Source organism: Varroa jacobsoni, unplaced genomic scaffold (genome assembly GCF_002532875.2).
Source record: "Varroa jacobsoni isolate VJ856 unplaced genomic scaffold, vjacob_1.0 scaffold_187, whole genome shotgun sequence".
Classification (NCBI taxonomy): Eukaryota; Metazoa; Arthropoda; class Arachnida; order Mesostigmata; family Varroidae; genus Varroa; species Varroa jacobsoni.
Window position 1 is genome coordinate 104,151 of NW_019213089.1, and position 18,437 is coordinate 122,587.

Consider the following 18,437-nt stretch of genomic DNA (forward strand, 5'->3'; position numbering starts at 1 on the left):
TCCTAGTGTAACGATACAGTCCGCCGCGTTATGCAGTGCATTTGCAATAACAATACAAGACTTGCACACATAGAGATAGTCACGAAATTGTTTTCGTCCCGTTTCTCGCTACCAAAAGACTAAAAACGGAAAACCAATTTCCTGCTGTTGCTACTGCTTGTTGGCTCGCTCGTATATAGAACAATATCGCTACAATCAAACCTCTTGGGGTGTTGTTCTTCTCCACGTTGCTGTTGTGTCTGCTTCAGCAGTGTGTCCGGTTGTTCTGCTGAAGACTTATGATTTTTTTTTTAGATCCGACAGCAACAATAGAGGACTAGTCCGGAGTGTTGATTTATTTTGTCATTTCGCCAGTTCACTTTTGCTCTTCCTGTGAAGACGAGAGAGATTAAACGGCTGTTCATTTCGCCGTCATTTGTCATTGCATTAATAGCCTACAGATAGCAGTGGTCGTAGTTAAACCGATGCAAGCTGCTGATAAGTTCGTTCGTGTATTTGTGTGCTGATTTCGGTGTCTGAGTGAAAAGACAAGCAGCCAACTATAGGCTACGGCACGAGCGATTGAATTCGTAGCCTATAGATACTTGTTAGTTGCTCTGGAGTGACGTTTCTCTACCGTGTTCGCTATACCAAGAAAAACATGCCTGTCATTACAGTAAGCAACAAAGCAGACTTCGACAGCCAAATGAACACTGCCGGCAACCGGTTGGTCATTGTTGATTTCACCGCCAGTTGGTAAGTAAATAAAAGAGATTTCAGTGACAGCAGCGGCACTTGCTGCTGCCATTACGAAAAACTCTAAAGGGGGTACAGTTCGACCCGAAACGCAAGAATTTCTAGGAATCGGTAACTTATTCGACAAAGCATAGTCTACTTGATTTCTTTGCGTTATATGCGCGATTTCTCAGCGTTAATGCAGAATTCAGTGAGGCGGGAAATCATAGTAAGAAGTTATACGTAGTAGTGGATTGATAGCTTTATCATTGTATTTCTCTGCTGTGTAAGAATTACGCATCAATAGGAACTGCTACTGTTGTTGGTGTTGCTGCAGTTGATATAGAGTTGTGCTGCAGCATTCAGTTTATCAGTGTATGAGAGTATTGCTGAAACTTATTCCACAATAAGGTTGAAATAGTTGACGTCAATTATGTACACACGTGCCGACAGTATCCACATATACCCAAAGTACTGAGTAAAAGTTTGTAGTGATCCGTTCAATAAAGTATTAGAATAGTGGCGATATGTATACAGCGACAGAATTTTGAGGCCAAGGTTTCCTCATTAGTAAAGACGAGTTCTGGCGTATGACATAACAACACGCGACATCTGTGTCGATCAGGACCAACAAACAGGGAGAAAAACTAGATATAATACTAATAGAAAAAAAATGAAGCAAAATGTTGTCAAATAGTCTTGACTTTGGTTGTCAACAACTAGAAAAAGCAACATGAAAATTGGACTTCGTATTTATCTACAATTTCCGATTAATTCAATTTTTTTCTCCATATGATCTGTCCCGAACATGTTTTGAATATAGGTGCGGTGTTGTTGAGGCTGATGAGTACCTGACCTGAGAACTCTGTCGCAGTATCCGTTCATTCCAACGAATTTTCTGAAATTTAACATGTTATGTGGAGTTAGCAGCATCTATGAGCATGTAGACCAATAAGACATTACAGTAGATCCTAAATATATAGTCAGAATATAATTAGTTATACTTAGTTGATATGCACTTGCTTTGTAGAAATGCATATTTGTTGTCTAGATGATTTTTCAACCATGAATTCAATTTTTTTAACGTGAGAAACTCGTTTTTCTTTCAGGTGTGCCCCTTGTCAACGAATTGCGCCTCATTTTGCTACGCTTTCGAATACGTATGCAGCTGATGCGGTGTTTCTTAAGGTAGGTATCTCATGCAATTTTATTTATTATATATATATATATATATATATATATATACGATTCCGATGGATTTTGAAATTGAACACATTTCGAAGTCATTGAGCTAAAATGATGATTCTTTAATACGTGTTGGAAATTCCCGCCTTTATTTTTTTTACACACTTATCTCAGTTTTTTGGGCAGCTTCCAGATAGCCATGTACCTACCATTAACGTTCTGACATATGATTTCTCTATCTATGGCTTCTCAAAGTAAACTGATAATGGGATACGCTTCCCAACCAGTTACTTTTTCTAGGGCATACAAAGTTCCATAATTACACGAGCCAAAATATTATTTGCTCAATCCAAAGGGCAGTTGAATATGGTGTGCCGCTGTCATCAAATAACCAGACTGCATGCTTTCGACTGTGCTACGATACTGTGCTAACGGTCCCTAAGTCCCTCGCAGAACTCGAGATAGCAGGCTGCTTATTGTTTCATTCTCGACGAGCATATTATTATATCAGAAGCAAGCTCTAGTATTCTTCTCGATACTGCTGAACTCGATTTCTCTCTAGGGCGACGCCAGTCTCTTATTTGGGCTTTTTCTGACTGGCAGTAAAGATTGAACCATGCTTCGTCGGTGCTAACCGTATGCTCCAGGCGAGTTTCTTTTTAATTATAGTTCCGCAAGTTGCACGTGGAATGCACCACATGGATTTTCAACTGACTTGGAGTAAATTCACGGGGACCCATTTCTTTGCTTAGTTTCAAGCTCTGCTTTCGCGAAAACCTCCCTTGATTGTGGTAATGCGTCCTTGTTCTTCGGGTTTCAACACTGGTTAGCTCCCCGAAGGTTTTAGTACTGTAACGTCTGTTCTTGAAACACGTGCATCATGCACGTACTATTTAGGTTAAGGCTTCTTCGCCTAATGTTTTCATCGGTTTTTAATGAATTTCCGCAGTGCTGTGGCCTTCAACGAATAAAAGCATGGCCACCTAGTGTTAATTTTCGAAAAAAAATTTTCTCTAAACTCACTTCTCCTGAAGTAAACTCAACTGGTTTTCACTCACAAGTTTCTAGTAGACTATATACAAACCAAGTTTCGTGTAGTTCAAAGATTATTCCATTTCAAAGTCTGCCGGATTTTTTGCAAGAACCTTGTATATTAGTTGGTTGCAGTCTATATAGTGAAGCCCATCGGCGACAGATATCCCACTTCAGAAACAGTATTTTTTCGGAAAAAAAATGCATGATCATCATTATAAATGTTCTTATATGCCCTTTTTGATTTTCGACCCGATTTTCGACGATTGAATTTTCGACTTCTCCAGTTAAACACTTATTGTGAAGCTTACACTCTAACCTGCCGAAATATTGTTTGAATCCTTTGAAAACCGCATAATAGTTGATAACGTTATCGACCGTTGACTTCCTAAATTCATAGCCTTAGAAGAGATTTACTGGTCGAGAGAACATTTCATAAAAGTTGATCCTTTCATACATTTCGAAAATGAACCTCTTACCATGGGCCATATTGTATTTAGTTCTATTTTAAAAACAATTGGCTTTCTACAAGTACCACGAGTATCCGATAAAGGAATACTTACAATGACAAACAGCTTACTAACGAATCTCTCAAATTGTTAAGAAAACCCTATGTGTTTATTACATGTTTACAGCGCATGTAGATATTTTGATATATTTAGGTGTTTTTTCGTCATTTAGAATTTTTCAAAGGGCTCGAATTTGGTTCATTACTGGTTTTTGTTCAATAATATAATTATCATGATATTCAAGACACAGATTGATGATCCCGGAGGCACCCTCGTGCGCTCCTGTTTTTTTCCTATTATACTCTTGCAGGTTGATATTGACGAAGCTCGCGAAGTTGCCCAACAGTACAATGTCACTGCTGTTCCAACATTTATCTTCTTCCGCGGAGGGGAACGACTTTTTAACATGCGGGGATGCAATCCTACTACGTTGGAAACCAAAATTACGGAACTCCTCAGTCGGTGCCCTGAAGTCGAGCGTGTAATTATCCTTACTAGTATGGCTTCTGAATATAATGAAGTTATAATCAAAATTTAGCTAACAAAATACTGTCCGCTGCCATAAATTGCCTATAGTTTTCACTTTTAATTTTACCTGTTCCTGTCGTGTGTTATTTATTGAAATAGATACAAACCCACGGAGACTTAGCGCCATTCATTGCTAAACAGAATTCGGAGTGCCTCAACGAGAGCGACAACTTCAACTTGGCAGCGCTCCTCGAGGGAAAAGCCCACCTCGAATCCGACTGCGATGAGCAGTTACTAATAAGCATCGGCAAGTTGCTCTACTACTTCACAGCATTATGTTTTCGAAATATTTGCGACCCGTGAACATGAAAAGTCAATATGAAATTGAAACCTCACTTTTACCATCTTTCACATTAGGTTAAAATATACATTCGTAGATGTCTGTACACATATTGATGCTGAACATATTTTTGTTATATCGGACAATAGACATGTTTAAGAAGTTTGTCACCGCAGCGTAGTCGATCATATAATAATGCATAAATAATTTGTTGGGAAGAAGAATTGGTTAGGCTCAGCTCATCTGAAGCTTAATAAAATGTACATATGAGCAGTCATTGTATAAGTATTTGTTAGCATTACTTCAAAGCAACTGATGTGCAATTTCGATATCAGTCAATTCTATTACTTATGTTCTAATTACTCGCGTAATTTGTTCACTTTCATGATTTTAAATGGCAATGCCGTCTTCCTGTAGGATTCCAACAACCAGTAAAGCTGCATTCGTTTCGTATGACTGGACCAAGCAATGCGGCAAAGACTGTCTGTATCTTCATCAATCAACCGCACACACTTGATTTCGATTCAGCGTCATCAATGAAACCCGTTCAGGTTCTCGAACTCAGCCCGAAAGACGCCGAAAAGGATGCCATTGTCGAGTTAAAGTTCGTCAAATTCCAAAACGTTTCAAATCTACAATTGTTCATTAAGGATAACCAGGACGGGTCAGAGGTGACTCGTATTGACAAGCTACAGTTCTTCGGCTCAGCATTATCCTCCACGAATATGAGCGACTTCAAGCGCGTAACCGGCAAAAAGGGCGAAGCCCATTAAAGAGCTGAACTCGTTGACTGGTAATGATTTCTTACCTAGTTGCGCCGGCGAAGCAAATTATTACCAATTGGTCGTAACGTTCTACCTGTCTAAACGCACGATACATAACAAACCTACACAAGATTAGCTTTGTTACATTAAGGTTGGCCATGTCACTGCAAGATCAAGCCCTGCCTGCAATCCTCCTGGTGGGTGTGCGGAACGCCCAACAAAGGTCATCTGGTGGCCAAAGGAACGGTGCACTGTTAGTGACCTTATCCTGAATAGCAAAAGCGAAAAGCGATTCTCTATTGGGACATGTTGGATACACAAACAAACATACACATGTTTTTCTTGTTATTACGGGCTGGAAAAGAGAGGGTAGTTAAAGGAACAAAGAAGATTGGGTTGAATCTGATTTTTAATCCATCGAAAAACAATAAATATAATGCTCACTAGTTCGAATGTGGACGTCGTTGCAATACGTCCATGGGTTCGATGTAAGGCAAAGAATGTAACAAAAGAGAACATAAATAACAACCCATAGGAAATAATCGATATATAGATAAATTTATAGTGGACGAATAAATACAGACATACGAGAGATACAAGTGGATGAAAATATATATAAACGAGTAAATTGATCTTTTTCAAATACAGCAGTATACGGAGACTAAGAAAGTACCGAAGGAGATTTAGTAATAATTGCAATATAATATACATTTGTTAGTAAAGAAGATGGAAACAAATGTCAACCGATAATTATGAATAATATGTAAGACTATATTTAATTGGAGAGTTTCAAACACAAAACGTTTTTAGGAAAAGTGCAAAACGTTCCGTACAAGATGTGAAGTTTTGGAAAACTATGTGGCAGATCATTGTTCACAAAACCGACTGACTTCTGAAAGTAACAATCTGATAATAGAGAACTGCAAAATAGCTGACCTGCATCTTATGTGAAGATGTCGATGTTTTCGATCAGAGTACCTAAGATCAAGGCAGAGGTTGAAAAATGGAGACGCCAGAAAAACATGCGAAAATAAAGTTATTTCAGATGCAAAACGTGTTTTAGATATGTGCTCTTTAATTCTTTGCCTTAAATAGTGCGTATAATATAACTTATCCGTCGACGCCTTCCCGTCTTAAACAATTGAGATTGTTATTGTGATGTAGACAGTATTTTCTTGTCATACGCAACAACATTTGTGCTTTCTTGCGAGTCAATTTGCGTTTAAATGCTTTTCGCGTCTCTCTTCAACCTATTCATAACCCATTTGCTGTACTGCAGCTAGTAAGCGTAAGTATCTTGTAAACAAATACGTAACGAGTATTTATATTTTCAGCTTACCTAACTAGGAAAAGTCGAAGAAAACAGTCTTTGGTATTTTTAATTCCAACAATGATTTTATTGCATCAGTCGTTCGTGCAACTTGCCTTAACATGAGTATTACTTTAAAGTGGAGAATTCCTCGCTCTAGCAGTTTCTCAACAATTAGTTTATTAATCAGCTAACTCGTTTTAATTCCCTGATCATGGTGGCGGCGAAAATTTCGATCTGCTTTTGTCTACTGACTGCACTGTTTATATTCTACGTACTAATACAACAATACCGCCATATACAAATTAGCTATGTGTAGAACAATTATATCGAGAATCAAAGTTTCATTCCGCCGCATCTCTGCCCAGGTACTTCACGGTCACTCTCCACGATTATGTTCCACAATATAATTTCAGACAAAAAAAAATTAACAGTGGGCTACTCGCAGTGTTTTCACTTTTTGTATTCATTAGCACTTGCATCAATAATAGGTTTGACGTAATCAGATATAATCTATCGAGAATTGTTCTAGCCTTGTTTTTCTAAGCACATTAGATTGGTCTGCTGTTATTCTATGCCCAATACTGTGCCACAGATCCGTAGTATTCGAGCATACTGCTGTTACAGTCATACTGAGAACATGTGGTGGATAAATTAAAGCGTCCAGCATTTGTTTCATGTCAAACTCTTTATTTTATACTATATTTAAACACACCGTAACATTTTTTGATAGCACACACTCAAAATTATTGTCATCTCATGATTATTTAAGCGAACTTCCACTTCGTCATTCTAAACACCAAAACTGTCTAACGATCATGTGACGATTCATTAATCTTTTATTGACTAATATATATACATATAAAGTACTAATGTGAAGCGGATAATATTGAACAGCAATGTAGAAGCTTGGGAGCTTATTTCAACGCCGTTAATACTCCATCAATAATTTGTCGGGTAGTTCACTCAATGCTAAACAATAGTATCCAAGTCAGAGCAAACCAAGAGTAAAAAGTAATCAATTGACACCTGCAACGTCTTTTTATCGTCACAGAAATCAGTAAACAAACTCAGAACTCGAAAGTGGTGTATAGGTTCAAGCAGAATTTCTCAACAATTTAAACTCGTTTACTAGCTGACAATTCCCTGATCAGCATAATAGAGAAAATTTCGATCTGCTTAGTCCTACTGGCCACATTGTTTACATATAATATTACAATACGTCTTGACGATATCGACATCTACAGATGCCAATTATTTGTGAAGTAGTTTATTGAAAACCTAAGCTTCATCGTGTCGCATCTCTGCTTATGTACTTCTTGGTTATGCTCCACAATTAAATTTTATAAAAAAAAAAAAATACGACAATGCACTACCCGTTAACTTCACTCAATTCACAGCAATAATGTGCCTTAAGTAATCAAACATCGATCTATACAGAATTGTTCTAATTTTTTTGTTTTGTCTACTTGACCACATTAGATCGGTCTGTCGTTATCATCTGCCTGGCTTTATGACATAGATCCGTACCCGAACGCGACTTTCTTATAGTCATACTAAGAACATGTGTTGGAACATATATGTTTCATGTGTCCAGCATTTGTTTTATGTCAAACCTTTTTATTTTCTACTAATGTTTAAACACACGCAACATCTATATATAGGGTTAATATCTACATTTGCAATAACGTGTTCTTGTTTCGAAAAATAATTACCTGATGATATTGAACAATCGCCGTCGCCATTGGTGGTTTAATTAGATAGTGAAAGCCACGTCACACTAGTGTGACGTGCCCGCAAAAAACAATCTGCTTTGTTTTTTTTTGCTTTTTTTCGAAATAACTTTCTAGCCGGCCATATACCGCACAAACACAGCAGCACGTCCAGTTATATTTAATAGCAGCGGCGACTGCTTACCAGGTTGGCGGTGTAATAGCGATTCGTTCTGACGGCGCTGCCATTCAATTATTTTTCTACTGGAATGCCTCCGGAGGTAGTTTGTTATTTTGTTCAAGTATCCGAAATACGTCGTAAGCTGCTTCTGGATTCCAGTTATGTTGCGCAAGACAGTCGATCGAAAAGCGGCGATTCATTTTCGTCACTTCCATGAACTTTATGATAATCTCCTCATTGGAGCCGGGAACTGTTGGAGTCGGCAATGGAACAGCTGCAGAACCAACTACAGCTGCCGGTGATGGTGGCCGAGATGGAGGCGAAGGTTCCTGATAGGCACGGGACTATTGAAAGGAAACAATAGAAGAAACAGAAGTCATGTCATCTCGAATATCTTATTCAGGTCGTACAAATCTGGAGAACGTACATGTCACACTCGCTACAGATCTTGTGAGAGATCCCGCAAAGTTTGATTTTCACAGAAAAACTAACATCCAACTTATTCTAGCCTAGGGTGGACACTAATTTATACGTTTCATTAGATTCGCAGGGTATGGCTGATCTTTGTAAAAGACCAGTTATACTCTGGGGCTTCTATGAATAGAGCTCACTTCAGAGAAAAGAATTCCTTTTGATTTTGCACATAGGTACTGAACGTTTACCATGTTTTAAGTACGAACCTGTTTATCGGTGGCAACAGTAATAAACCATCCGTCGTTTACAATTGCCAACCCGGCTCCTTGGGGTATCACGGTGAACGTTCTCTGAAAACTGCGAAGATTGGATAGGAATCCACCATCTGGCCGCTTTTCCCGAAATACCCCGTTTACGTTGAAAATCATTAGGGTAGGCTCGACAAAAGCCACATCTACAACGAATGACGCTGGGTCGTGTTGTGTTTTAGCAAAGTTTTTGAGGTATTCGAGAATATTGATCCGACCCTGGTGCAACAGACGCCGTTTCAAGTCTGAGGAAAAATTAAACGATACGTGCACTTAGTCTATGACATCCATAACAATTCATATAGCCTCACTGGTACTAGGTTATCCTTAGTCTGTTGTCACGAATGCATTGCGTTACACTAGGCAGTAGATTTGACGGCTTGTGGATGGGCTCAATAGCAATGTACCGGCTAAACATTACGTATAAAATGCCGTTGTTGCACTGTATTGCTGCAATACGCTCAAAATCTCAAGTCATTACATATTTACCTTGGTCGTGCTGCATTCGTAGAAAGTTGCGGCTGTCTCCCTTGTAGTCAAGCTTTTCTCTATCTTTTCTTGCTCTTGAATTACATAAAGTAGTGGACGATAATGAAAAGAGAGCAGCTTCATGATACGCATCGATCAGAGGTGACCTATCGTCACTATCAAACACCGTGAAGAATTGCTCAACAAAGCCAACAACCAGCGGCCGCGTTGCATCCGCGGGTAAATGGCTTGGCTGTAAAAGGATGAACCAAAAGACGTCAGTTTTATTCTAGCATAACTAGTATACAGAACAATTCCAAACAGTAAGTTTGTGTGAAAAGCTTTTTAGTTCCTGAAGAATTTTTTTTTAAAAAATTGTCTTCTATTGTGCACCTAACGAATAGAGACCGCGCATGATGTGGCCTCATGGGATTAGTTATCCGAGCTAATCTTCATTTCTTCTAGGACATTTGGGTATCAAGCTAATTTAAGCAAGAATAAAATATGTATTTACAAGAGAGCGCGGTACTGCAATCTTCTCTTCTTGGAGGTCGAACACAATCGGGGGCGGTAGTTGCTTCTGGTCCTGAAAAAAAAAAATAGGAAACCACATTCAGTAGCTACATTCAACCTTTCAATGCAGCATAGTTTTTTGTACAAATGTATCTTTGTGAAATGTACTGTCAAAAATATAAAAAAAAGGTAAACATTTTACTATGTCATCGGAGACATTCTTTGTATGAAACGATACTTACCAAAACGACAACGCGAGGAAACCGATCCCGGACGGCACTGCAAGTTAATCACGAACCGTAAGCTGATTGTTCAACAAATGAAGACTCTTCCATCCTCCTTTTACTTTCTCTTTTTTAAATTCGCCAACGCTTCAATTAGATTATTCCACGACGTCTTGACGAGGTGGACAGCCCTCCGCGAAGGACAAAAGAACATTAGGTGATCACACAGAGAAACATTAGATATGGGTGGTCGAATTTCATGAAGCCACTTTCGACCACACGAGTGTTTCTCGTTAAGCCGAATGGTTTGCGCGTAAACGCCAAACACGAACTTGAGCTACCAGGTCGGTTTTGTATCTCATATGAAAGTGAATCGATGTTCTATAAAACAAAAATCATTACCTAATTAACCGATGCAAGCTTTTATACCTACTATGTCTTGCATAAAATCGTAAATTGTCCAAGAGACTTGATAAGAATGATAAAATAAAATATAGCGTTTTTCTAAGAAGCGCCTAATTTACGTACCAGGTGCGTATAAACCATTAGGAACAATTTAACTTTTTCGGTAAGATTTTTGTATTTTTATTTGAAAAAAAAAGAATTTTTCGCTATTAAAAGGCTTTCCCTTCTTTTCACGTAGTTGGTCATTTCCAGCCGCGAGCTCAGAGACCCTCCAAATTCCGGTTTATGGCACATATAAATATGCACTAATATTTACTGTTATCTCCAATCGCAACCTGCGCTAAAGAGAATTTTTAAAGACCTTTTTTTCTGATGAAATATCTGTGCATTCAAGCTGAACGTTGTTAAGGACAACAAAGTCTAAAACAGCCAATGTGTTTAATTTTAAAACTCGGCACTCTACACCCATGCCACCACCGGTTGCCAAGTAGAGACCTGCTTATCTTAAAAGAATAACAAACAGCTCTGTCTAATGGTACATGTCCATGAACGAATTTTTGTAGCTGCTTAATTTTTTTTTGAACCCCCAATTTTTTAAGGACCAGGTCTTAACGCAAACTATTTTTTCCAGCGTTGAAAAATGTCGTGAACTTCTTTTATCAATCGCAGTCAACCTTTTTTTTAGTTGTGTGTTTTAAATCGTGTTCCAATCATTCTCAGCAACCTATTCCCAGTAGTCAACACCGTCGCTTTCGATCCCAGCCACTCGACGTTCCTTCGACCCGCACGCTTTCTGTATGAGCACCCCGCGCCACACCAGGTGTCTGTTCTCCACCACTTCAAGGGCGCAGGTAATACCCGTACCTGCGAGAAGTACGGAAACACCCACTCATCTGCCTCCTTATTGCTGCAACCAGCGAGACCCGCTGGCTACAACGGCATCAGAAGCACAGGGTTCCAACCCCGAAAAGCAACGGCAGATTAGGTAGCCTGGTCATCACACGAGGTCCTTACTGCCTCTCGTCAACCATTCTGGAGTTACGGGGACGTCTGTGAATCGACTGTCTGGCCTTGGGAAAGCCCAAGGCTTGTAAGGAAAACAGTTGGACAGTACCATTCCACTCAGTCCCCTCCCTCCCAATTATTTTATATTAGTGCCGACGTCTTGGAACCCTCAGGGACGTGAAAGCGATTAGCCGACGTCAATATTAGATCACTTCGAAAAGCAATCCTGGGTTAACTGGGAATAATTGCAAGGAATGGCTGGAGCATACGTACGTGGCCCTTTTAGCTTCAGTGAAATCGCAGCTTTACGAGACAGGTTTACGGAAAAAGGAATAATATGACAGTTTTTTGTGGTAACAGCTGAATTAGGTCTGCGCTCGGCTTTTACCGGGTGCTTTGATCGATGTAGACAGTGCAAGCTCAGGCAACTAGATTCATTTGTTTATTAGAAGATGACAAAACAAAACAAAATTCTGATTTAGTTACTACATTGTTCAGAAGTACCTTAAAACCGGTTCAGCAGGAATGCGAGGATTCTCACAAAATATATTAGGAAGGAAAATGGCCAAACAGCCCGTTCTGTTGGGAATAACTTTAGTGCAGCGCCGCGACGATATGGAGCAACATAAGGCAAGAATGTAAATAACAGATATACAGGTCCATTGAAATACACAAACAAGTGCGTCAATGAGATCACAGCTGTCGATAACACAACCAAAGATTTCAAGCAAACTGCAACGGATGGTAAGGTATACTAGCAGACTGGAATAAACAAAAGTGAGGAACTAATTTCTGAAAATCGTTCCAAGGAATGTAGGGAGAGACTGTACTTTTTGGGCTATTATGGTATTTGTAACAGTGGAGCACATAGATAACCGTGTTTACCCAATTGAACCTATCAGGGACTGGGTGAGGATACTCATGCATGTATTGGTCTCACAGTGGATGAAACACAATATAGTCGAAAGAGCGAGCAGGCAGGTGTGGTTGGGCGTCGCTCCTTCGAAAGTCGGAAGCTCTCTGCAATAAATTCTGTCAAAAGTTCGCGAAACAAACGTTTGCCTAAACGATGCTCTACGCAATTAAATTCTGCCAAGAGCTCGCTAAACAAACGTTTGCCTACGCTATGTATTAACAAATATTTACGCATATACTTAAGTCACTCAAAGAGAAATTTCACCATAATTTAGGGCTACGAATTCGCTGTTAATATTTTTTTTACAATTCTAAACGATTTAAATGAAATTTGCTTATTACAACACTATTTTTAATGAGACAAAAGGTTTTTATGAGATCCGCTTATGGGTCTACTTAAAGGAATGGCGAAGCCGATTGTTATTCTTTCTAATTTATTTTACCAGAGAAAATCAACTGCGCTTGTAACACGATTATGTTTGTCTACGTTTAGTTACAACAATCTTTTCAATGTCTTTGCCAGTAAAACTAAACAGCTAATTGTCTATGCCTATATGTTATCTACTATCAAGGATTGAAGGCATAGGGTCTCTGATCAAGCCGCCGCGAGGACAAACCAGCCTTTTTTCAGTCGTTGGAGCTCACTATACGAAACTTGCACTTGTACAGCAATAGGCCTTATAAGCTTCTGTGCTCTATTACATCAGAGTCTAAATGGCAGCAAGTATTTTGCTGCCATCATTATTGGAAAAACTCATGTGGCTACCCATGAGTTTTCTGCATCACCCATTGTCTGGCGGTACGTACGTAACATAAGCATCCTCCTCCTTGTATCGTTCGGTGAACGGGCAGCCAGCAAATGTAGCCACCGTTATGGGAAGACCTTTCAGCGCGTCCAGGTCTTTTACATTCCTGATCTGCAATTCACAGGATTGCAATTTAATCAGAAATTAATACTGTGCAGGATAAATTGTTAAACCATGCATCTGAAAAGGGTCAGCGTGACGCACGAATTACTACTTTGAGGTAGCGATTTGAAAAAACTATAGTCCAGTTCAGTTGACATACCTTATTCCCCGCAAGTTTCAGTGTCTTCAGTTCTTTACATTTAACCGCAAGTGGAGCTAGGCAGCTTATGTTGTACATCAAATTGTTCGAAAAATCAAGACCTTCCAGTTCGGGTATGTAATCGATAATGACCGTAACAACGAAGTTAGCTACATTCACCCGAGACAATGGCAAGAAGAGACCAGCTTCAACCAAGCTCGTGTCCGCTTCGAACTTCGATAGATTCAAGAACTTCGTGTTTATATCGTACCGATTCGACATGGCCACTAAAAGAGTCAAATAAAATAAATACTTAGATAATCCTGTTTTCCAAAAAAAATGTTTAGTCACGTTCCGACTTAATCATTAATTGAAGCCTGTCACTACTGCTTAAGTAAATAATGCCCTCTGCCATTACGACGAAATTTATACTTCTAATTTTTTAACGGATGTTCAATAATCATACGTTCCTTTGGAAAGCGCGACGCCTACTTTAACCTAATATATATATAATTATCAGGACTTCATGTAACTCTACGACAGACCAACTAGTCGTACGAAGAAAACTGGTTCTTTTCACCTGCTTTTTTTAAATTTGTGGGAAAATGTAGACGCAGTCAAGATCGGATTGTATTACCTACGTGAATTTCAAAGATAACGGAAAAAACAGTACATTCTACGATTAACGTCTTCACTTGTCAGTGAAAAGGGAATGGCATTTATAACCTTCATCCGGCGGCAACAACGTGAATTAAATAAGATTATTGCCGTAATAGTACTCTCACTGACTAAACTATTGATTTAGACAATACCTTTAATTGCATTCTCGGCAAATTCCGTGAGCGACACCTGAGGAAGGTCACAACTCCGAACGATAATATTCATTTTTGTTCCATCCTCAGTTGAAATCGTGCCGCTCAGTTTACGAAATTCCTGTGACACACGGTATGAGTTCACATAAAACGTGGCACACTGCTGGTCCGTGTGGAAGTTCATTGCACGAAACTGAACTGGACATTTTGCTGTGAGCTCTTTCAGAATGAAATCTTGCCCCCACCGACGACCACTAGGGATCAGTATGCGGAACCAGGGCTCACCTGAGCCACCGCGATCTGAAAAGAAAACGTTAAGTTCTCCGATGAGGACACTGATCAGCTAAGCAATGAACTGTATTAACAATACAGCCATCGCCCAGAAAAAAATCATTCATGACAAATGCAGAACACTAAGTCGAACGATATACATGAAATCTGTAAAGGTGCTGGCACCACATTGTGCTCATGTTTCCAGTACGAATAGGTTTATTTCGCGTTAGATTTCTTCGTTCGATGTGTTCATTACAACGTCGAAATTAAATAACCATCACTATTATCTACATATCACACCATGCATGTTTGTCTTACGAGACCATACAGTAAACAAGAAATACTCACGCATCTGCATTGCACGATTGGAGTCGAAATTTTTCATAAATCTCGGCTTTATTCGATTGCCCTGCGGTTTTAGGCGGCTCACGATGGAAGAAAACCTGCTTCCTGAAGAACCATCGCCTCTGTTGAAGCTGGATCCACCGTGGCGGATACCATCTTTGTGTATTTGTACCCCATCCATAACAGCATCGCCATCTTCGTCGACGCCTGAAGTAAATACCAACACAGACTGTTTCTTCTTACGAATTTCTCATGACTTTTGCTTTGTCTCTACTACCTTTATCCTGGCCAGCATCTCACATCGCCTATGGAATTTACTGTTGATAATATCTTTTAGCCGAGATTTTATAATTCAACAGATGAATTGTATAGTCTTGAACAAAAATCAAAATAACGAGAGTACGACAAATACTAATTAAAATTTGTTGGTTCCGGCAGTTCTACAGAATCTTCCATTTAAACTACAATTTCTGCACTATTGATACTACTACTATAAATGAGTGAGGGTACTAGTGAGTGACATTAGGAATAAGATAAATTTGTAATACAAAAACACCCGTTATAAAAACATCCATCAAGTTGTAATGTTCAGCCAACTTACGTCTGCTTGCAGGGTATCGCGGCCCTTTTTTGTTGCGGCCGTATTTCTTCATCGTGCTGCAAACATTGTGTATATCCGTTAGGTATTAGGTGAAACGTTCAATTATTACATAACAGGTTAAAAATTGATCATTGTACCTAATTTCAAACGTTTTTACTAATAGAATCATTTACTTCAATACTTTTACCGAGTATATATACGCCTTTTGTTTCAAAACGAAACAAAGCAAACCGAAATTAAAATACTCCTACACGCATTCAGTAATTTCTCGATACTTCATCGCACTATTCGACGAGTTAAAAAATGTCATATGCCTTTATGAACGTTGAAATCTCATCTGCTGATATGCACACTCGATTTCTTAGACTCATTGCTTATTCTTTTCGCTGACCCATTGATCGTATGGCTTAGGTCTTATCGTTATGCAAAGTTCACACGACGAGTATTTCTATGATATATTGATTTGTACGTCTTAATTTGTGAGTGTATGGATCCACAGCGCACGACAACAACCATGCAACATATCGGAAATTTTGCAGCATTTTTTCATCTTGACATTCCCGCTACAGTAAATATCAATTTTGCTATAGCTTCTTATAGAGTTGTATAGTAAACGAACTTTTATAGTACTATGCTTATACAAAGAATCAGTATGGCAGCAAACACGTTGCTGCGTAAATAGCTAAGATAAAAGAAGTGACGGATAAACAACAACCGCAATCGCGCTTGAAAATATTAACAAAATACGAGGGAACAAACAACTGCTAATACATAGGCACCTAACAAAAACTGGCCTCATTAAACCAGCTGGCTCGCACGCATGTGCCCAACTTTTCTGCTGTTCGAGCTCTCAGGCAAACATTGTCCTGGGTACAGCTGAAGCTGAAACAACATATGACGTATTGATACCCGCTAATGCAAAGCGGTAATCGTATAGGCCTCGCAGACTGTTTAGTGTGTGGTGGTACCTGAATTTGTCCTTAGCGTCTTGTGGGCAAATGTGCACTCCGCCTGGTTTGATGCACCCAGCCTTTGTATTCTTTGAAACTCTCACGCAGACAATAACACACAATTACTGCTGCAGCTGCACCGACACGCGTCAAATTGATGGCCACTAGTGAAACACGACCGCACTCAATCAAAACCGCACAAAGAGAAGTTAGCCACGTAGACTGGATTATTCCAAGATGGCCGATTGGGTGGTTGGTGTGCAGTCGAATTTGGCGCGCTTCAACTGAAAGTAAGCAGTTGTAGTCTGCATAGCAGGCCGTGAACTATAAACAAGAAAATATTTAATTTTATTGAATCACAAATGTCATATAGTAAGAAACAATATGAGAGGAAATGTGGGGCTACACTTTCCCAAAATTCGATAACTAACAATTTTGAAATTATTATTAACAATAGATATATATATATATATATCGATTGTTAATAGGCTTAGGCAGTTCATAAGCTTTCCTATAAATCAAAGTTAACTGTTCTACCATTTAGATCTTTTCCCATTTACGTTGGTGCCAATTGTTGAATATCTCTTAAAGCTTTCCGCAACTCCTTTGACTTTAACAGTTGATATAACACAATCATACATAACAAATGATAAAGCAAAATTAAAATAAAAAAATTATATAAATAAATAAAGGATAATTATAATGTGGTGATTTGTTGAATGGAAGTTATGCTTTTAGTTAGTCCTATCCTGATCGAAGTAGTAATGTATAGCACTTCACCAGCCATTGTCGGTTTTCTTTATTTCAAGTAACTATATTGTTCAGGCAACGTATATTTGATATAAGCCATTGTTGGTATTTTATGACAAATGTTACATTTAACACAGTGTTGTTGTATCGCAATCATCTGAGAATCGGTACGATCTTAAATTTTCAGGTTTATTATTATTGTTGTCATTATCATTATTTCTAATTTACTCATGAGCATCAAAATTAACTGCACAAGAATTCTTAATGTTGCAGTACTTTTAGGCTGCAGCATTTACAAAAAAAAAGATATTTTTAGTGGAGTATAATCTTGTTACTCTTCTACCAAAAGGATCATGGCATTAAGAAAGACGGTTCGTACACTCGCAGCCCTCATGCTACGAGTAACTATGGCTAAAAAGCTAAAAAACAAAAGAAAGCCGGGACCGACGAAAGAGAATATTCTACTTGTCCGTGTGACTTTTATGCGTGGACGAGGTATAGGATACCGCATTTCACATTTTGACGAAATGCAAGACTCTGGATAGCACTAGCAAGCTTCTCTTATGCCAAGGCAAAAAGAGCTTGCCGATCCATAATACTATTAATACGAAGGCTCGGACTCATTCGGTTTCAAATTCATTATTCAAAAAGGAATTGAGAATTAGTGAAAGATAATGGCCTTAACAGATCCAAATCCGACTGTCAAGACCGAGCCCCACACTCGGCCCACATGCGATAGGCTTTACTTGTGGTGTCCAATCGTTGGTAAATAGTATTACTCAAACGCTCTTAAAAAAGCTCTATACTTATTTGTATTTCGCTTAACTTTTATAACAGTCGTATTGGAATTCTATATTCTCAAGGATAAATAGTGTTTTTCGTTAGTCAATTGAATAAAAATGAAGTGCGTATTTTCTTACTACGTGGGGAAAATGGGACGTATTGGAAACTTCCACCGTCTAAAAATTTCGTTACAAGAAGATAATTAGTGCCTACGAACGAGTTTTTTGTTGTTTTCACTGTGACCGTATTATAATCGATCATAGGACGTTGGTAGGGGTTCACATAATATTACTGGTAGGGGGCAGCAGTCAAGGTGGATAACAGAGCTCCTACTAAAGATGTCTTGACTCTTGTCGCACGACGAACTTATTCATGTAGATGATCAAGTCAGACACACGACCTCTGTTTGC

The 18,437-nt window shown here is 38.9% G+C and overlaps 2 protein-coding genes across 2 annotated transcripts; one reads left to right on the plus strand and one right to left on the minus strand.

Moving 5' to 3' along the window:
• The first annotated feature begins 67 nt into the window (after positions 1-67).
• Txl (Thioredoxin-like) lies at positions 68-6,074 on the plus strand. Its single transcript, XM_022854011.2, has 5 exons — positions 68-735; positions 1,824-1,902; positions 3,751-3,921; positions 4,068-4,215; positions 4,666-6,074. The coding sequence occupies exons 1-5, from the start codon at positions 641-643 to the stop codon at positions 5,019-5,021; spliced, it is 849 nt and encodes a 282-aa protein (XP_022709746.1). The 5' UTR covers positions 68-640; the 3' UTR covers positions 5,022-6,074.
• Positions 6,075-6,380: 306 nt separating this feature from the next.
• Positions 6,381-16,733, minus strand: LOC111272486 (nuclear RNA export factor 1). The gene is made up of 11 exons (XM_022853976.2): positions 16,513-16,733; positions 15,545-15,600; positions 14,947-15,150; positions 14,326-14,625; positions 13,535-13,800; positions 13,274-13,383; positions 10,160-10,196; positions 9,919-9,990; positions 9,426-9,657; positions 8,895-9,181; positions 6,381-8,558 (listed from the first exon to the last, which is right to left on the minus strand). Exons 2-11 carry the CDS (start codon positions 15,594-15,596, stop codon positions 8,295-8,297), a joined length of 1,824 nt encoding a protein of 607 aa, XP_022709711.1. The 5' UTR covers positions 15,597-15,600; positions 16,513-16,733; the 3' UTR covers positions 6,381-8,294.
• Between the last annotated feature and the right edge of the window lie 1,704 nt (positions 16,734-18,437).